The 15599-nt window shown below is 46.9% G+C and overlaps 2 protein-coding genes and 1 long non-coding RNA gene across 3 annotated transcripts in view; 2 read left to right on the forward strand and 1 right to left on the reverse strand.

The window, feature by feature from the left end:
• The first annotated feature begins 419 nt into the window (after positions 1-419).
• On the forward strand, positions 420-5973 carry borcs6 (BLOC-1 related complex subunit 6). Its single transcript, XM_048240643.1, has 6 exons — positions 420-688; positions 1437-2014; positions 3169-3582; positions 4028-4318; positions 5632-5715; positions 5841-5973. Exons 2-6 carry the CDS (start codon positions 1448-1450, stop codon positions 5964-5966), a joined length of 1482 nt encoding a protein of 493 aa, XP_048096600.1. The 5' UTR covers positions 420-688; positions 1437-1447; the 3' UTR covers positions 5967-5973.
• Positions 5974-8316: 2343 nt separating this feature from the next.
• On the reverse strand, positions 8317-14724 carry si:dkey-72l14.3 (Glyco_hydro_56 domain-containing protein). Its single transcript, XM_048240662.1, has 5 exons — positions 14595-14724; positions 11921-12483; positions 11271-11663; positions 10284-10373; positions 8317-10059 (listed from the first exon to the last, which is right to left on the reverse strand). The coding sequence occupies exons 2-5, from the start codon at positions 12440-12442 to the stop codon at positions 9469-9471; spliced, it is 1596 nt and encodes a 531-aa protein (XP_048096619.1). The 5' UTR covers positions 12443-12483; positions 14595-14724; the 3' UTR covers positions 8317-9468.
• The window catches only part of LOC125293043, a 1714-nt gene continuing 756 nt past the window's right edge, over positions 14642-15599 (forward strand). Inside the window, exons 1-2 of the long non-coding RNA XR_007193312.1 lie at positions 14642-14774; positions 15255-15599. The exon at positions 15255-15599 is cut by the window's right edge and continues 756 nt beyond it. This is a non-coding gene — a long non-coding RNA (uncharacterized LOC125293043). The remainder of the gene's footprint in view (positions 14775-15254) is intronic.

Genomic DNA, 15599 nt, shown 5'->3' on the forward strand with positions numbered 1-15599 from the left:
CTGCAAATCACGACATTTAGCAGTGCACAGGCCTACACACAGGGCTTTAATTAATATGGCAACAATAAAGTAGTGGCCAATATAGTAGTTGTAATAGTTGTAATTGTAGCCTAGTAGTAGTAGTAGTAGTAGTAGTAATAATAATAATAACAATAATAAATATGTGTGTTTGTTTGTATGTATGTATGTATGTATGTATGTATCGTATGTATTATTATTCATATCAACACATACATATGTATAGGTACGTTACGTACACTCATTATGATGTAGCCTACTCAAACATAGGCCTACATTAAAAGTATATCCGGAACCATATGCCTAATGGTATGGTTTAGTACGAAAGTTAAGTCGGACGGACTCAGTTTCCTGGCAACCTTCATCTTTGGGAGGAACAACTAGGTAACATCAGCTAAATGTTTGTTATTGTTGTTAATTATGTTCTTTGAATACATGGAACAGTAGACTGTTTCTTTACCGTAATTATGAGGTTATTTGACCGTTTTTGCATTTAATGACGAAATGCTACTCGCACGTTCAGTTAGAACTATCCAACTCAAACTAACGAGGCCTGGCTGTCTTCTCGCCCATAACAGCTATCATACGTTAGCTATTGTTACTAGCATAACGTAGCTCTCTCGCTAGGTGGGCTAATCCTCCTGTTTTGAGTGATAAGAACAGAGCAGCTGTAAGTATCTTTATCCCATATTGCATCATGACAACAGGAGGTCCTTTGTGGTTAACTTGTCAACTTAGCTAGCTGGTTCTTGTACGATAAGTTAGCTAGCACTAGCTAGCTACTTTGACAGGTACCAATTGACTAGCCAAAGTAAGCTAACATTTTACTATTAAGCAGGCTAGGTTACCGTTAGATAAGTGGCGTTAGCTTGCTAGCTATGTTAGTACGTCATTAAAGTTTCGGTTCCTAAAGATGACATGGCGTTGAATTTCATACAGGGTTAGAATAACATCACGGTGTGCATATGACTAATAACGTTGACGTTTGTGATCATTTTATTTATGTTGTCGGCGGCCAGCTGATGTTTTGCCCACAAGCTATTCAACTGCAAAGTTTTTGGGTTATAATCGACATTTCTCGACCTACGTGAAGTTGTTAAATGTGATTGGTACAATTCCAGGCAGCTAAGGAAGTAGCAGCCAGGCAGTTAGGCCGGTCAATGCAAGTAGTATGGACGAATCTCTTCCAGCTGGTAGAGAGTGTTGTGTAGAACTAGCTACGTATTGGAAACATCTCGAGTCCTTGTATGACCCATGAGCGTAGCTAGGTGTGTCAGGTCTATTGTGTGTGTAGAAGATGTTTTTGATCATACAGTGAGGAATGTTGCAATATTCAAAGCAGATCATGACAACAGCGTTATTGTTGATGTTGATATGGTGATGTCATCAAAGATGGTGAAGAATTCTCATATTCTCAGCAGGAGGAGGGATGAGCCATTCCCCTGTGAGTGGCCAAGATGTCCCCGAGGCAACCAACGGGGTGGACTCTCCAACCTCCCCTGAGATTTCTGACAGGCCTACGCCACACACTCTGAAGTGTGATGGCAGGACCACGTTACAAGAAGATGGTCTAGAGGAGGAGACACAGACTACAACAGAGACTAATGTGGATGCAGACCACATATCTAATAACTCAGCCGCACATTCAAATTCAAACCTGTCACACACTGAAACTCCCGAAACGCACTCCACGTCGCTAACAGACACACACTCACACACACCAAACAGGCATGCAGAATCTCCGCCCAAACATGAACCTCACACAGGTGAAGAAGACCACAATGATTCGGTATTCACTCACATATATGTCACAGATCTCATAGACACAGCAACCAAAGACCGACCACACACAGAAACACACAGCACAGACAGACAACAGCACGACAACGCACACACATACAGTGAAGCCCCAGATGATGATGGAGTGAGAGAAGAGGAGGAGAATGATAGAACAGAGAGAAATGATGGAGAGCAGGGAGAAGACGAGAAGGCAGAGGTAAATATACACTCGCTACAGTCTCCCTTTATTATCCCTACCTTCCTACCTATCTACCTTCCGTCCTACCTATCTACCTATCTACCTACCTACCTATCTACCTACCTACCTATCTACCTACCTATCTACCTACCTACCTATCTACCTACCTATCTACCTACCTACTTACCTACCTCCTGGTCCCACCCACCCACCTACCCCACCTCCCACCCACCTCCCACCCACCCACCCACCCTCCATCCATTCACCCACCCACCCATCCACCCTTCCCACCCACCTCCCACCCACTTTACCCATCCCACCCATTCCCACCCATTCACCCACCCATATCCATTCACCCACCCACCCATCTACCCACCCACCCATCCACCCACCCATCTACCCACCTACCACCCATCTACCCCCACCCACCCATCTACCACCCACCCATCTCCACCTTCCCACCCACCCACCCACCCCACCCACCCACCCATCTACCCTACCCCCACCCACCTACCCATTCACCCACCCACCCACCCATTCATCCACCTACCCACTCCCCACCCACCCATCTATCTACCTACCTACCTACCTATCTATCTACCTACCTACCTACCTACCTATCTACCTACCTACCTACCTACCTACTTACCTACCTACTTACCTACCTTCCGTCCTACCTACTTGACACAAGCAACTCTGACATACAACCATGAGTAATTATTCGTCCATATTGAAGTTTGGTGTGAGTTGGACTGTTTAAGTTAAACTGCCTTTATGATCTCATGATCATAGATCATGAAAATGTAGGATCTGTAGCCTGCAAGTGATGGTTCTACATTGACCTGCTGTAACAAATTAAGGAAACATCAATTTGACAGATACAGTATCCCTTCAATACCCCTTATCAGGAGTGGGTGGACTGTTTATCTAGAAAAGACAACATTGGTTACAATACATATAAAAGCTATATGTGATCTACTATGTTTATTAATGAGTGACTGTACGCTATAGTGTAGGCTGATATATCTAAGTGCTGCACACATTTACACACTTATGAGTCTACACACCTTACATAATTTGGCATGCTTGGCAGAATTGGATTTGGTCATTTGCCACACATGCAAGGAATGGGTTAACAAGGATTTTCTGTTCTGTTGTATTCCTCTGTGCAGCCTACGGAACCATCATCATCATCATCATCATCTCGAAACCCTCCTTCTCGTCTCAGCACATCGGCCCCTGCCAGCGGGACCGCCCCCTCCCTAGCGGAGACCGCGGCGGACTCGGACGAAGTGCCTCGGCCCATGCACGTGATGGCGGAGGTGCGTGTGCGCGGCATGCCGGACCGCGTGGTGCGGGGCATGCAGGACAGCAAGAGCCTGGACGAGCTGAGCGGGGCGTGTGGTGGCGGAGGCCCGCGGGGAGGTGCCCGGGGCGGTCAGGCAGAGGGCGGCCGCAGGGCCACCATCTCCAGCGCCCTGGAGTTAGAGGGCACCGTGAGCCATGAGGGAGACCTCACCAACTTCATCTGCAGGAACCTGGAGCAGAAGATCAAGATGATTCAGCTGCCCAGCCTCGGTGTGACTGTAAGTGTGTGTGTGTGTGTGTGTGTGTGTGTGTGTGTGTGTGTGTGTGTGTGTGTGTGTGTGTGTGTGTGCGCGCATTTAATTTATTTATCCTTTATTTAATTAAGTTGACTTTGAAATCTCTTTACCAAGAAAGCTCGTGTGTGTGTGTGTGTGTGTGTGCGCAAATTTGTGTGTGTGTACATATGTGTGTATTGCTTGCTGATATGCCAGTCAGTTATTGCAGTTGCATTAAGCTTGTGTTGAGTCTCAGAACATTGTACGCGTATGTCTGCCTCCATTTTTGGAGCTGATTTTGTTCGCATGTGGTTATTCTTTTATTTAATTTAATTTAATTTTTAGTTCATCTGATGTTCATCTGCAACAGTTGGTGGCAAACCTGTATTTAAAGAAAATATTTATTATGTCTTTTGAATACCACTTGCACATCCAGTGAGTCTCTCAGCCTGTTTTGCACTTTGTGAGAACCCACCTGTGTGCAGGCTGTTTACTTCGTTGGTCAGATAATCCCGGCTGCATGTTGTGTCTCCTTCTGTCCTCTGATCCGCTCCTGTCTCTCTCCGTTTGTCTAGCGGACTCTAGCTCGGGTTCAGTCCGCGGCCGGGGGTCGATGCGGCGGCCAGCAGACATCCCCCCGATTGACCCGTCCGTCTTGTTGGACCTGCAGAGACACACGCAGGACGTGGCGCAGAGTGTAGAGCTCATGATGCGCAGCCTCAACGGAACCATCCAGAACGTAAGTTTAGTTAGTGGCATGGACCTGCTGGGATAGATGGCCACGGCCACCCCTGTCTCATTGCGGTTCTGCATTGTGGTTTAATCCATTTGGAAAGGATTGTTCCCCCGTTTGCTGTGTACACAGACAGGTGATCTCAACCAATTCACAAAACTGCACAAACCATGTATTTTAGCTTTGATTGTCGTCATGAATTGTCTGCAAATCTCTTTTTAATGCAAGTTATGTTCTGTTTAGGGTTTGACTCTAATTAAACCAGTGTTATATCAGTGTTATATCTGTGTGTGTGTGTGTGTGTGTGTGTGTGTGTGTGTGTGTGTGTGCGCCGCATTTAATTTATTTATCCTTTATTTAATTAAGTTGACTTTGGAAATCTCTTTTACCAAGAAAGCTCGTGGTGTGTGTGTGTGTGTGTGTGCTAAATTTGTGTGTGTGTACATATGTGTGTATTGCTTGCTGATATGCCAGTCAGTTATTGCAGTTGCATTAAGCTTGTGTTGAGTCTCAGAACATTGTAATGCTGCATGTCTGCCTCCATTTTTGAGCTGATTTTGTTCGCATGTGGTTATTCTTTTTATTTAATTTAATTTAATTTTAGTTCATCTGATGTTCATCTGCAACAGTTGGTGGCAAACCTGTATTTAAAGAAAATATTTATTATGTCTTTTGAATACCACTTGCACATCCAGTGAGTCTCTCAGCCTGTTTTGCACTTTTGTGAGAACCCACCTGTGTGCAGGCTGTTTACTTCGTTGGTCAGATAATCCCGGGCTGCATGTTGTGTCTCCTTCTGTCCTCTGATCCGCCTCCTGTCTCCGCTTGTCTAGCTGGACTCTAGCTCGGGTTCAGTCCGGGGTCGGGGTCGATGCGCGGGCGCCAGCAGACATCCCCCCGATTGACCCGGGTCCGCCTTGTTGGACCTGCAGAGACACACGCAGGACGGGCGCAGAGTGTAGAGCTCATGATGCGCAGCCTCAACGGAACCATCCAGAACGTAAGTTTAGTTAGTGGCATGGACCTGCTGGGATAGATGGCCACGGCCACCCCTGTCTCATTGCGGTTCTGCATTGTGGTTTAATCCATTTGGAAAGGATTGTTCCCCCGTTTGCTGTGTACACAGACAGGTGATCTCAACCAATTCACAAAACTGCACAAACCATGTATTTTAGCTTTGATTGTCGTCATGAATTGTCTGCAAATCTCTTTTTAATGCAAGTTATGTTCTGTTTAGGGTTTGACTCTAATTAAACCAGTGTTATATCAGTGTTATATCTGTGTGTGTGTGTGTGTGTGTGTGTGTGTGTGTCCTGCAGATGACAGCCTTGAGTGTCGGCTACATCCAGACGTACAGAGACTCTGTGGATAGCCTCGGAGAGTCTGTGGACATGAGCATAAAGGTGGAAAATGAGCTATAATGTCTGGTGTCTATATGATCATGTCTGAATGTCTGACTGCTTGCATTGAAGGTCTGTGCATCAATTTCTGCTCTCTTGTGTGTGTGTGTGTGTGTGCCCTTGTATAGGGAATGTACACGTTGATGGCACGTTGTGAGGAGCTGGACCGCTCCATGCAGCCCATCCACACGCTTGCTGCTCAGATCCGAGATATCAAGCGCACTCTGGATGCCCTGGAGGCCGCCTTCTCCTAACCCCCCCAGATGTGCTGCTGCTGCTGCCGCCGCTGCTACTGAAAGTAACCACAAGCACCCCCATCCCCTCAACACCACCACCACCCTCCAAGAGATGTGCTGCAAATAACCACACCCGAAGGGTGGTGTCGCTGTGCCAATATGCCCCCCACTCCCTTCCCTCTATTCGCCCTGCAGACGCTCTTTAATGCAATCATCTGTGTACAGACTCTTAGCTGATAACCGTGTTACCAAATTTTTCGCTACTGATCAAGCCTCTCAGAGATGCTCTGCAGAACAACCCTTCCCCCTCCCCTTTCCTCTCCCCTTTCCTGGACCCTGGGAGTACAATAGAACGGGCGTCATCTCAAGTGGCAGCCTTGCTCTCTCTCTCTCGCGCTCTCTCACTCTCATCTGTGACTTCATACAGAGGAGAAGAACGCCCCTAATCTCCTCCACCATACCGTCCAACACAGTACCTACCTTTGGTGGCGTGGTGTTGTCCCCTCTTCTGCGTTGAAGGCTTCAGGCCATGTGCCATGTGTCCTTGAGTGTATGTGGTGTCGACTGTAGAGATGGATGGACCCTGACGTCTGGGACATGGTTGTGGTGACTGATTGACCTGCGGGGTCAGATGAGACTTTAGCAAGAGTACAATACACAGGGATGCACAAGCCACCCTGGTGTCTGTTGCCCTGGAAACGAGTCAGGTACGCTGTTAAGAAGTGTGTGTGCCCACACATAAGTTATGAATTTATGCCACAATGCATTATGTTACTATCTATCCATGTGAAAGACTTAATCTACACTTACACACACCTGAGAAATTGTTGGTTTTGTTTTTTTTTCAATACTAACTTATGTGGAGGCTACATTGAGTGTGTGTGTGTGTGTGTGTGTGTGTGTGTGTGGGCTACATTGTGTGTGTGTGTGTGTGTGGGGGAAACATTGTGTGTGTGTGTGTGTGTGTGGGAGTGTGGGAAGCATGTTTCCTGACTAGCCATGCCAGAGTTCACTGCATGAATCCTCTCCCCTCTGGCCACTGTACGTAGAGTGGCAATGGACTGAAGCAGGGGATTTTGGGTATTGGAGTTTTTAGAGGGGATGCTTTTTTGATGGAAAGGGGTTTAGGAGGAGGGCTGTTTTCGTTGCTCTGCTCTTGTTGTCTGTTGCTCGATCCAATCAGAAGTAACCTTTGTAGATACTGTCTCAATGTCACTAAAACAATGATTTAGCCAATGTCATGTGTGTATATTTAAAAAAGAGGATATAACAATAAATTTACAAGAATGATGCATAAAAATCCATTGTTTGACTCTAATGTCCTTATGCTTGTCTTGGATTTGATGTGTACACAAACTTGTTTTTAGATCTATGTTTTAAGGAGTTTTAATTTCTTATGTTTTGAAACAGAGAGGTGGTCAACGTGGTCTGTCTTTTGCAGCAAGAACTGAAATCTACAGATGAAGGGTGCAATCATAGAAAATGAAAACACCCTATTTTTGGAAGCTTTCGGATTCAATATTTAACAGCACCAGACAGAGGCTCATATTCTGTGCTGTCATGGGCCAGTTTCTCCAAAATGTGACTGATCAAAGTGTAGAGACAGTCTGTCTGGTGTGGGAGTTGCAGACTACAATTAGGCTACCGTCTTTGTGAATGTGCCTATAATTGACTTGTCACGAAACAGTCACCTGTAGATTGAGCATCATTGGCTAACAATATAAACAACTGATGGCATGACTGCTACCAAAGGCACAATCAACTCGGAGAAAGTTAGCAGTCCACCCTTCGGATCAGCAGCTATACAAACAAACAAAGGCACCAACAAAAACCCACAGCTTCAGATCACTTGAGATTGTGCAGATTTATTGTAAACTTGGGACGGTTTCAGTTTATGGCAGCGGGTGGGGCAGACGGCCAGAAGATAACAGACGGGCCCGGCATGCAAACATGAGATTAGATCATGTGATTCTAAACAAACAGACGTCTGTGACAAGGCGGCCTGCCCATCTCTCTACCGGCTCTGTTACATTCTCCCGGCCGGGCCGATCAGGCCGATAGAGGTATCGCCGGCGCATCTGCCCACAGATGCCGAGGGTTACACTGAGTCTCTCTGCTGGGGGTGCATACGTGTGTAGAGCTGTTTGAATATGTGACCTTTATCCATATGCTTGAGCTTGTGATGTTTCTTATGTGTGTGTGTGTGTGTGTGTGTTGACCTGTGTTTTGTATCAGCCTCTGTGTATGCAGGATCCTCATTTGCACATGTTGCTATATTGCCTTGTGCCAAAATCAAAATGTGCCATACAAAAATGTTTTCTCGTTAATCAACAATCAATACCCAATAATGACAAAACAAAAACAGGGATATTTTATAATGTTTTGCGGATTTATTTAAAAACAATACCTGCAATATCTCATGGACATACAGTTAGTATTTCAGACCCTTTGATCTGACCCTTGAAAGTTCAGGTGCTTTCTGAAGAAAACAGGGTCCTTTTTTAATGCACTGTATATGTCACAAGACGGGTGATTTTTTTATTTTTTTTGAGTGTGTGCATATTTGATCGGGTTTGTATCTGTGGTATAGCTGTATGTGTATGATGGATATGTTTACTGTCCGTCTGTGTGTGTGTGTGAAATGTATATATGTTGCTTGTCTATAGACCTAAAGTAGTATTCCAAAATAAGTAAGATGTGGCTTGTCACAGGAGGCAGTTAGACTAAGAGCAGATGGTATTGGCCTATCATGTGGATATAGTGTAGGCTTACAGGGAGCATCCTGGTGTCTGGTTTCCTCTAAACCTGCCCAAAGTAGTAAATATGAACATCAGTGGATTTAAATTTACAATGACTGGTGATGAGAGAGAGAGAGAGAGAGAGAGAGTGACGACAGACAGTGAAGTCTCATTGTGAGCAGCCACAGAGAGAGGGTTCTGTGGGAAAGCTGTCTGTGCCCCATTACGCAATGCAACCACTCAAAAGGGAATACAAAAAAAGACACATTTTAATTTCTCCAAGGAGCTGTTTTGAGCTTTTTGAAAAGTCAAAAACAAACAAAGGAACCTATTTTATTGTGTGTACCCTTGAAAAGGCCCTTACGCTCTCACCACACCACAAAATGTGGCGCTGGTGTCATCAGAGCTAATATCCCCACTGCTAGGAGTCGCATGCGTGCAGGGACAGGCTCTCTGGTGTGAACGCAGTGGGTCGTCTGGTTTAATCAGTCCTGTTACAGGAGTAAAGCTCTCCAGGGGCTCGGCACTGTTTCAGCAGCTGAATCAAAAATGATAAACACCCGGCCCTTCGGATGGAAATCCGCTTCTAATTAAAGTACTCTTTTTTTGTTTTCTGTGTAATACAAAGGCATGAGTCATTTAGTGTTTACATGTGGCTTCCATTTCAGAGTTGCTGCTGCTGCTGTTTGTTGCTGTCTCAATCCAAGCAGGCAGCAGATATGGATTAAATGGAGTCACACAGGCCAAGATTGTCACAACAACCTTTCTTTGACCCTTTGAGTTCAGTGGGTCAAGAGGAGTCCAGTCGCCATGAGCAGGAAGAGCAGTTGGGCCGCGGGCTGGTGAGTCGAGACGCCACTGTCCTTGGGTACTTGTCCAACTGTTACCCCCGTTCCCTCACTCTGCACCTGCACCTGCCCCTGCCCCTGCCCCTGTCCCCCCTGTCCCTGTTCCTGTTCCTGCCCCTGCCCCTGCCCCTGCCCCTGCCCTTGCCCTTGTCCCTGTCCTGCCAGGGCGGGGGACTTAAGTGCAGGGCGTGCATTGGCCCCCCGGGCGTCCAAGCCTCCGGACTCCTGGTCTGCGGCGGCGCCCTCTAGGGCCTCGTAGAACTGGCAGCGGAAGTCCCGCCTCCAGGTGTCCAGGAAGGCGGGGTCAAGCTCGCCAGCGGCCCGGACGCCCTCGGCGCCCTCGGGCAGCAGGCGGAAGTTGGCGGAGGGCAGGTGGAGATAGACGGAGTCCTCCTGGTTCTTGCGCACGCAGCGCCCGCGACCCTGGCACAGGGACACGCCGCACAGGCGTGTCGCCGTGGTGACGTTCACCACGTACGGGCCCAACACATCCCGTATGAAAGAAGCCATCTCAGAGCAGGACTTCTGTAAAAGTAGCACACACACACAAACCCATTCTGTTTCAAACATGACGTACAAAAATACTCCATACTTAATGAGAAACAGGCGAAATGTGCCAGTAGTACAGACACACCCACACTGGTGCCAAAGACCAGAAACCAAGAAGAACAAATTAAGGTTTTTGCTGAGTGCATTACAAATGTAAGCAACAGAAAATGTACAGACCATATATTCCGCCCATGCTGTACCTGAGTCTTTGCTAAGAAGGCTCTCTCCCACATGATGACTCCAGCGGCGCCCATAGCAGCACTCTCTCCCACCGAGTTCACCAGGTCTGCCTGAGGAGCACATGGGGGAAAAGAGCACTCCTCACTCTCTGCGTGCAATTCCCAACCCTTACAACAACATTTGCAACCCAACATTGAACCCCTGCTGCCTTTCCTCTCATACGAGGAGCGTATCGAGGTAGTTGATTCACTCCGTTCTTATGCCGTTTTTTTACTATGGCTCACCATGCATTCTATACCTATTTGCACTTTCTGTGTGCCATTAGCGATACACTTTGCTTGAAGGTACGTGACTGGTTGGGATTGTTTACATACTACGTTCATGTTCTGTTTCTTTTCTGATTTCTAAATTCTGTTTCCTGAGAATCACAGAGTGCACCTTCAGGCAGAGCCCATTTCAGACGGGAGATCCAGGGGCCTTGGGCGCGCTCAGTAGAGACCCAGAGCGGAGGAGGGAGAGGAGGCCAAGGGACAGGGAAAGTAGGGACTCAGCGGCCCTTTCTGAAACTAGTTACTTCACCCCGTCCCTAGCTACTTGCACTCCATTTGCGCGTTTATGTGGATGGTCTGCCATATTAAGGGCCATCTGAAACCAGTTACTGTCAAGTGGTAGTGTGTTATAAACCCCTGATGCAGAGTGAACACCGATGCCCCCTCATCAAGGGGTGTGTCAATTAATGCGCCACGTCATGAAGAACGTTTCAAATTATTAATTTCGCGAGAGCCTGTAAACAAATCCATGGTTCCGTGAACCAGTTTCCACTAGGGAGAGTGGAGAGTGAAGTTCGTCCCATAGCTGAGTATGGTATTATAATAACCCTACGTGCTAATCAAGGGAACTTCTTTTAGCTGTGAGGATGCTTCCCATCCCGAGTCAACTCCGTAACCAAGGGGTAGTGGGTAGGGAATAGTTTTGGAAAGGCCCAGCCACACAGCCATACGACTTACCTCAGACAGGTAGTTATTGGTGGATGCATAGACAGTCCTGACCAATGGAAACACTGGTAGGTCGTAGGCTGTTCCCGCCAGAGCTGCCACTCTCAATGCCTCTCGAATCTGATTAGAGGAGTAAAGCCAGGGCCCCTTGGACCCAGGCGGGAACTTGTCCATCATCAGGGTAGGGTAGATGGCCGTGCTCCGTTTCCACAGCCACATGAGCTCGTCGTTGAGGGCCATCTCGGCGGCCGGACAGCGGCCTGTGTAGTTGGGCAGGAGCTGGAGCGGGCCGGAGTTGTAGCAGTCTGGGAAGGGAGCCACCCCCCACAGGCTCTGGGGCCGCAGACGCTTGACCTCCCGCAGGGTCTCCATCAGGATGGCCTGAGCAGCCGCCTCAAAGTCCACCTGCCAGGAAGTGACATCACCAACCGTCAACAGAATGTTCTCTTGAAATACACGACATTCACATCGACACTCAGTCAATGCGTATGATTACTATGATGAAATGGCATTCTTTTTAAAGACGCAAAGCATTCAGATTGTAATTATGTGGATTATTCCGGAGAGGTGAAATTGTTACAAGTTGTCGTTTTAGAGAATAATAATGTGTGTGTGTGTGTGTGTGTGTGTGTGTTATTCATGAACATGTGTGACTGAACTACCTGTGCCCACTTCTCCACCTCCTCAGGACTCCAGTCGGGAAAGAACCCCCTGAGCAGGGCCCGCGACCCCTGCTGGTACTTGGCCTGTTTTCCCCTGTTCCTGCTCCACTGGGGCGACCACTCCTTCCACCTCAGCACGCCCAGCCCCGGAGCCCCGGCCTGGGGCAGGGCGGTCAGGAGGTCAGCCTCTACCCGTTGGAGGTGGGTGTTCAGGCTGGTGTGCTGCGGAAGGCCTCCATTGATGGGTTGGTCCAAGGCGGTGAAGAAGGGGTACAGGCCCAGGGTGTCCTCGTAGAACACAGCCGCACGGCCCTGCCACTCCATGCCGAAGGCCGAAGGGTCAGGGCGCCCCGGACAGCCCCTGTCGGGGACCCCCCAGAACACCAGGAAGGGCTGGCCAGGAAGGATGGGGGAGCGGGCTGGTCCGGCCAGGGCGGGGGACAGCAGGAGGGACACACTGAGGAGGAGGAGAAGAGAGGCCCAGAGTGCGGTCCGGCCAACGTGGCGTCCCCTCCACGCCATGGTCTTACTGCTCTCTGCCGGGGCTGTGGACCATCCTGCCTCTGAGACGCGCGCACACACACACACACACACACACACACACACACACACACACACACACACACACACACACACACACACACACACACACACACACACACACACACACACACACAAATGGACATCAGTTCACACGTCACACACCAGTTACACCAATGCCATATGATCATATACCATGATGATCATACATCACATACCATAACAAAAGCTTATTACATACATCACATACCATAACAAAAGGTGATCAGGGCAGCAGCCTGTAGTTTCAGTGCACCATATTATGGATGACTTGTCGCCAAATGCATGGAATTCATTTTTAGATTATGTGTTCTTTTAGATCACCCTGCCTTGGTTGATATTTCAAGGAAGAGAGGCCTACCTGGAGGGCAATTTTCATGGAATTGACATGACGTTATGTTCTGCCACTATGTCAACCGTAACCACCATGTCACCTTTGGATTCACATTATTTCAAAAAGAGTTAAACAAAATATTCCTAGAAACCAAACGTAGCTTAAACCTCTTAACTATAAATGTAAAGTGAACATTGATGGTTAGTGTCGCAATAAGACAGACCGCTAGGGGCATTATAATAACCCCCGTATAAATTATAATAATACCCTGTAATACCCATTAACATCCAATTGCAATGCCTGCGTCACACATCCAAATCAAACTCGCCTTGTTGTAGCAACAGCGAGAATAAATTTATGCTTGGAAGTTTGCAATATCCGCTAAAGCTTAGGGCAACTTAGATGTACGAAAATATTTCGTGTACGAAAATATAACTGAAACTAGTCATGATGATCTGTATTGTTTCTTCAACAAAGGCACCGGGAAACGACGAAAATGGAGACACTGGGTAAGTTAATTATTTGGACGCTAATTGGATTGATTAGTGCTCCCTACGCTCAGTGGTAAGCAGATCTTGACAATGCATATCCTATTGCTTCCGTCTGGTTGTAGACAGGACTGTCGGGAACTACAGGCACCTAACCCCCTTTCATCTTTTCTCCGAAATAAGTAACCTGTACTCTATTAAGTATCTGGGTTTTCCTTAAGGGTGTTTCAACCAGGGGAGGCTATGCTTTGGCAGTAAGAATTGCCCGGAATAAGCGTCACTGTAGTACACAGGCTACATTAGTGTATATTGTGTAGCTTATAATTTATAATCATTCCGGTCGGAAATATTGGGCAGCTTTTGGATCTGAGTTCAGGGAATGTTGATGACGCAGGAAAGACAATAATCCAGAGAGGATTTGGGTGATTCGTACTGTAAAATCAAACTGTAGGCTTCAGTTTAACATGAAATAAGACATTTTGTAGAGAGAGAAAATTAGGGAAAATAGGTTTTTCGCCTTTGAAGTTAAAAATGAGTCATTCACTTGTAGCCTACTTGCTTGGAAACCATGACATCTGATGCAACATCAATGCAAGAACAACGGATATTTTTAGACGTTTGATGGATGTAGTGGTCAAATAATTTGAAAACGCGTCGTTACACACCAAGAAACGACCTGAATTTTTGTTTTTTGTTTAACGAACAAAGTCTTATTGCAATAATCATTATTAACAGTATTTCTATAGACCGTCCACAGGGAGAAAGTGACACCCGTTTGATATCTCGAACCTTAGGATGTAGGCGATAGGATGAATGCTAAGATATTACTCATGAAATAACAATGAATGCAATGTTTTAAGTGGTGTTCCTGATGCTCAGTTGATGCTGACGATACAACGACCATGAGTTGAATTCTTAGAGAGCACATACTAATAGACTGTATGTATAATACTTCTTGTATAAAAAATATGCTAGCTAAATGAATGCAAAATATCCTGATTTGAGTGTCTTTCTAATTGGCATACCAGCATACATAAAAACATACTTTTTAACTTAAGGTCATAGCCTACAATTAAAAACAAAGTCCCTGAACACAGAATCTTTAAAAAAAGGAAATAAGTCATTATCTATTAGAGATTTGTGTCTTAAAAAACAGCAATTCGGATGTGACTGGGGTAGGAAAGGTGAGGATGTGCTCCTGAGATGAGTGGATTTAAGAGGGGTTTACAGTAGCACAGGTCAGGGGGGTATCTCACTTTGCTCCTCTACTCACCTGAGTATCAGTAGGTCAGAGCATCCGTCTGGGCCAGTCAAGTCAAGAGAGAGTCAACCCTGAGGAGCAGCAGGACAGAAAGCACGGGTCCACCCGCTCCGAAAAATCACACGCAGCAGCACCTTGAGAACGCCAGAGGAAAACCAACCAAGAGACCTAGAATAGTCCAGACGGAGGCAAGTGAGTACAAGCAGGAGTGCCCGCAAAGCATGAGGGACATGGGACTGCTGGAGATGGTCGACTGGACTGAGTGACGATAGAATAGCAAAGGGTGACAGAGAGAACGAGAGATAGGAAGAGAGAGAGAGAGAGAGAGGGGTGAAGAGAGAGAAAGAGGGGTGAAGAGAGAGGGTAAAGCCACCTCACCTTCCCCAGGGTAATCTGGCCATAAGCAGGGTCAGTGCAGAGCAGTGCGCTCACATGACCAGTGTGGCAGTAATCCCCATAATCCTGTGCTGCGCTCAAAACACCTGCCAGGGACGCATCACTCTACGGTCTCCCCCAGCCCTCCCACAACACCCCCCAACCTCTCCAAATGTCTTTCAGATTTTGTTTTATTTATTTTTGACTTTGTCTTTATTGGTAATCCACAGCAAATATGTAAGACACACGGAGAGTATTCACAGCACTTCACTTTTTCTACTTTCTGTTATGTTTCAGACCCAATGGCTTCCATCTGTCTACTCTACCATAAAGGCCTGATTGGTGGAGTGATGCACTGATGTTTGTCCGTCTTTACGCTTCTCTCATCCTCTCAAAGGAAGTGGGTCCTTGGTTACCTGTCTGACCAAGGCCCTTCGTCCCCGGATTACTCTGTTTGGCTGAGCAGACAGATCTAGGAAGACTGTTGGTTGTTCCAAACTTTTCCATTTGAGAATGATAGAGGCTACTGTGCTCTTGGGCACTTTCAATGCTGCAGAAATTTTCTTGTATCTTTCCCCAGATCTGTGTCTTCACACAACCCTGTCTCGCAGGTCTACGGACAATTCTCTCAACCTCGTGGCT

This window comes from Alosa alosa, chromosome 4, assembly GCF_017589495.1.
Source record: "Alosa alosa isolate M-15738 ecotype Scorff River chromosome 4, AALO_Geno_1.1, whole genome shotgun sequence".
NCBI classification, from domain to species: domain Eukaryota; kingdom Metazoa; phylum Chordata; class Actinopteri; order Clupeiformes; family Clupeidae; genus Alosa; species Alosa alosa.

Excerpts from the sequence above, each read along its gene's own strand:
- si:dkey-72l14.3 (XM_048240662.1), bottom strand. The coding sequence starts at position 12,442 with ATGGCGTGGAGGGGACGCCACGTTGGCCGGACCGCACTCTGGGCCTCT. Across the intron at positions 11,664-11,920 it reads AGGTGGAGAAGTGGGCACAG|GTGGACTTTGAGGCGGCTGC; the intron begins GTAGTTCAGTCA and ends ACTTCCTGGCAG. Across the intron at positions 10,374-11,270 it reads CCAATAACTACCTGTCTGAG|GCAGACCTGGTGAACTCGGT; the intron begins GTAAGTCGTATG and ends TGTGCTCCTCAG.
- borcs6 (XM_048240643.1), top strand. The coding sequence starts at position 1,448 with ATGAGCCATTCCCCTGTGAGTGGCCAAGATGTCCCCGAGGCAACCAAC. Across the intron at positions 3,583-4,027 it reads TGCCCAGCCTCGGTGTGACT|CCTGTTTTGCACTTTGTGAG; the intron begins GTAAGTGTGTGT and ends TGAGTCTCTCAG. Across the intron at positions 4,319-5,631 it reads TCAACGGAACCATCCAGAAC|ATGACAGCCTTGAGTGTCGG; the intron begins GTAAGTTTAGTT and ends TGTGTCCTGCAG.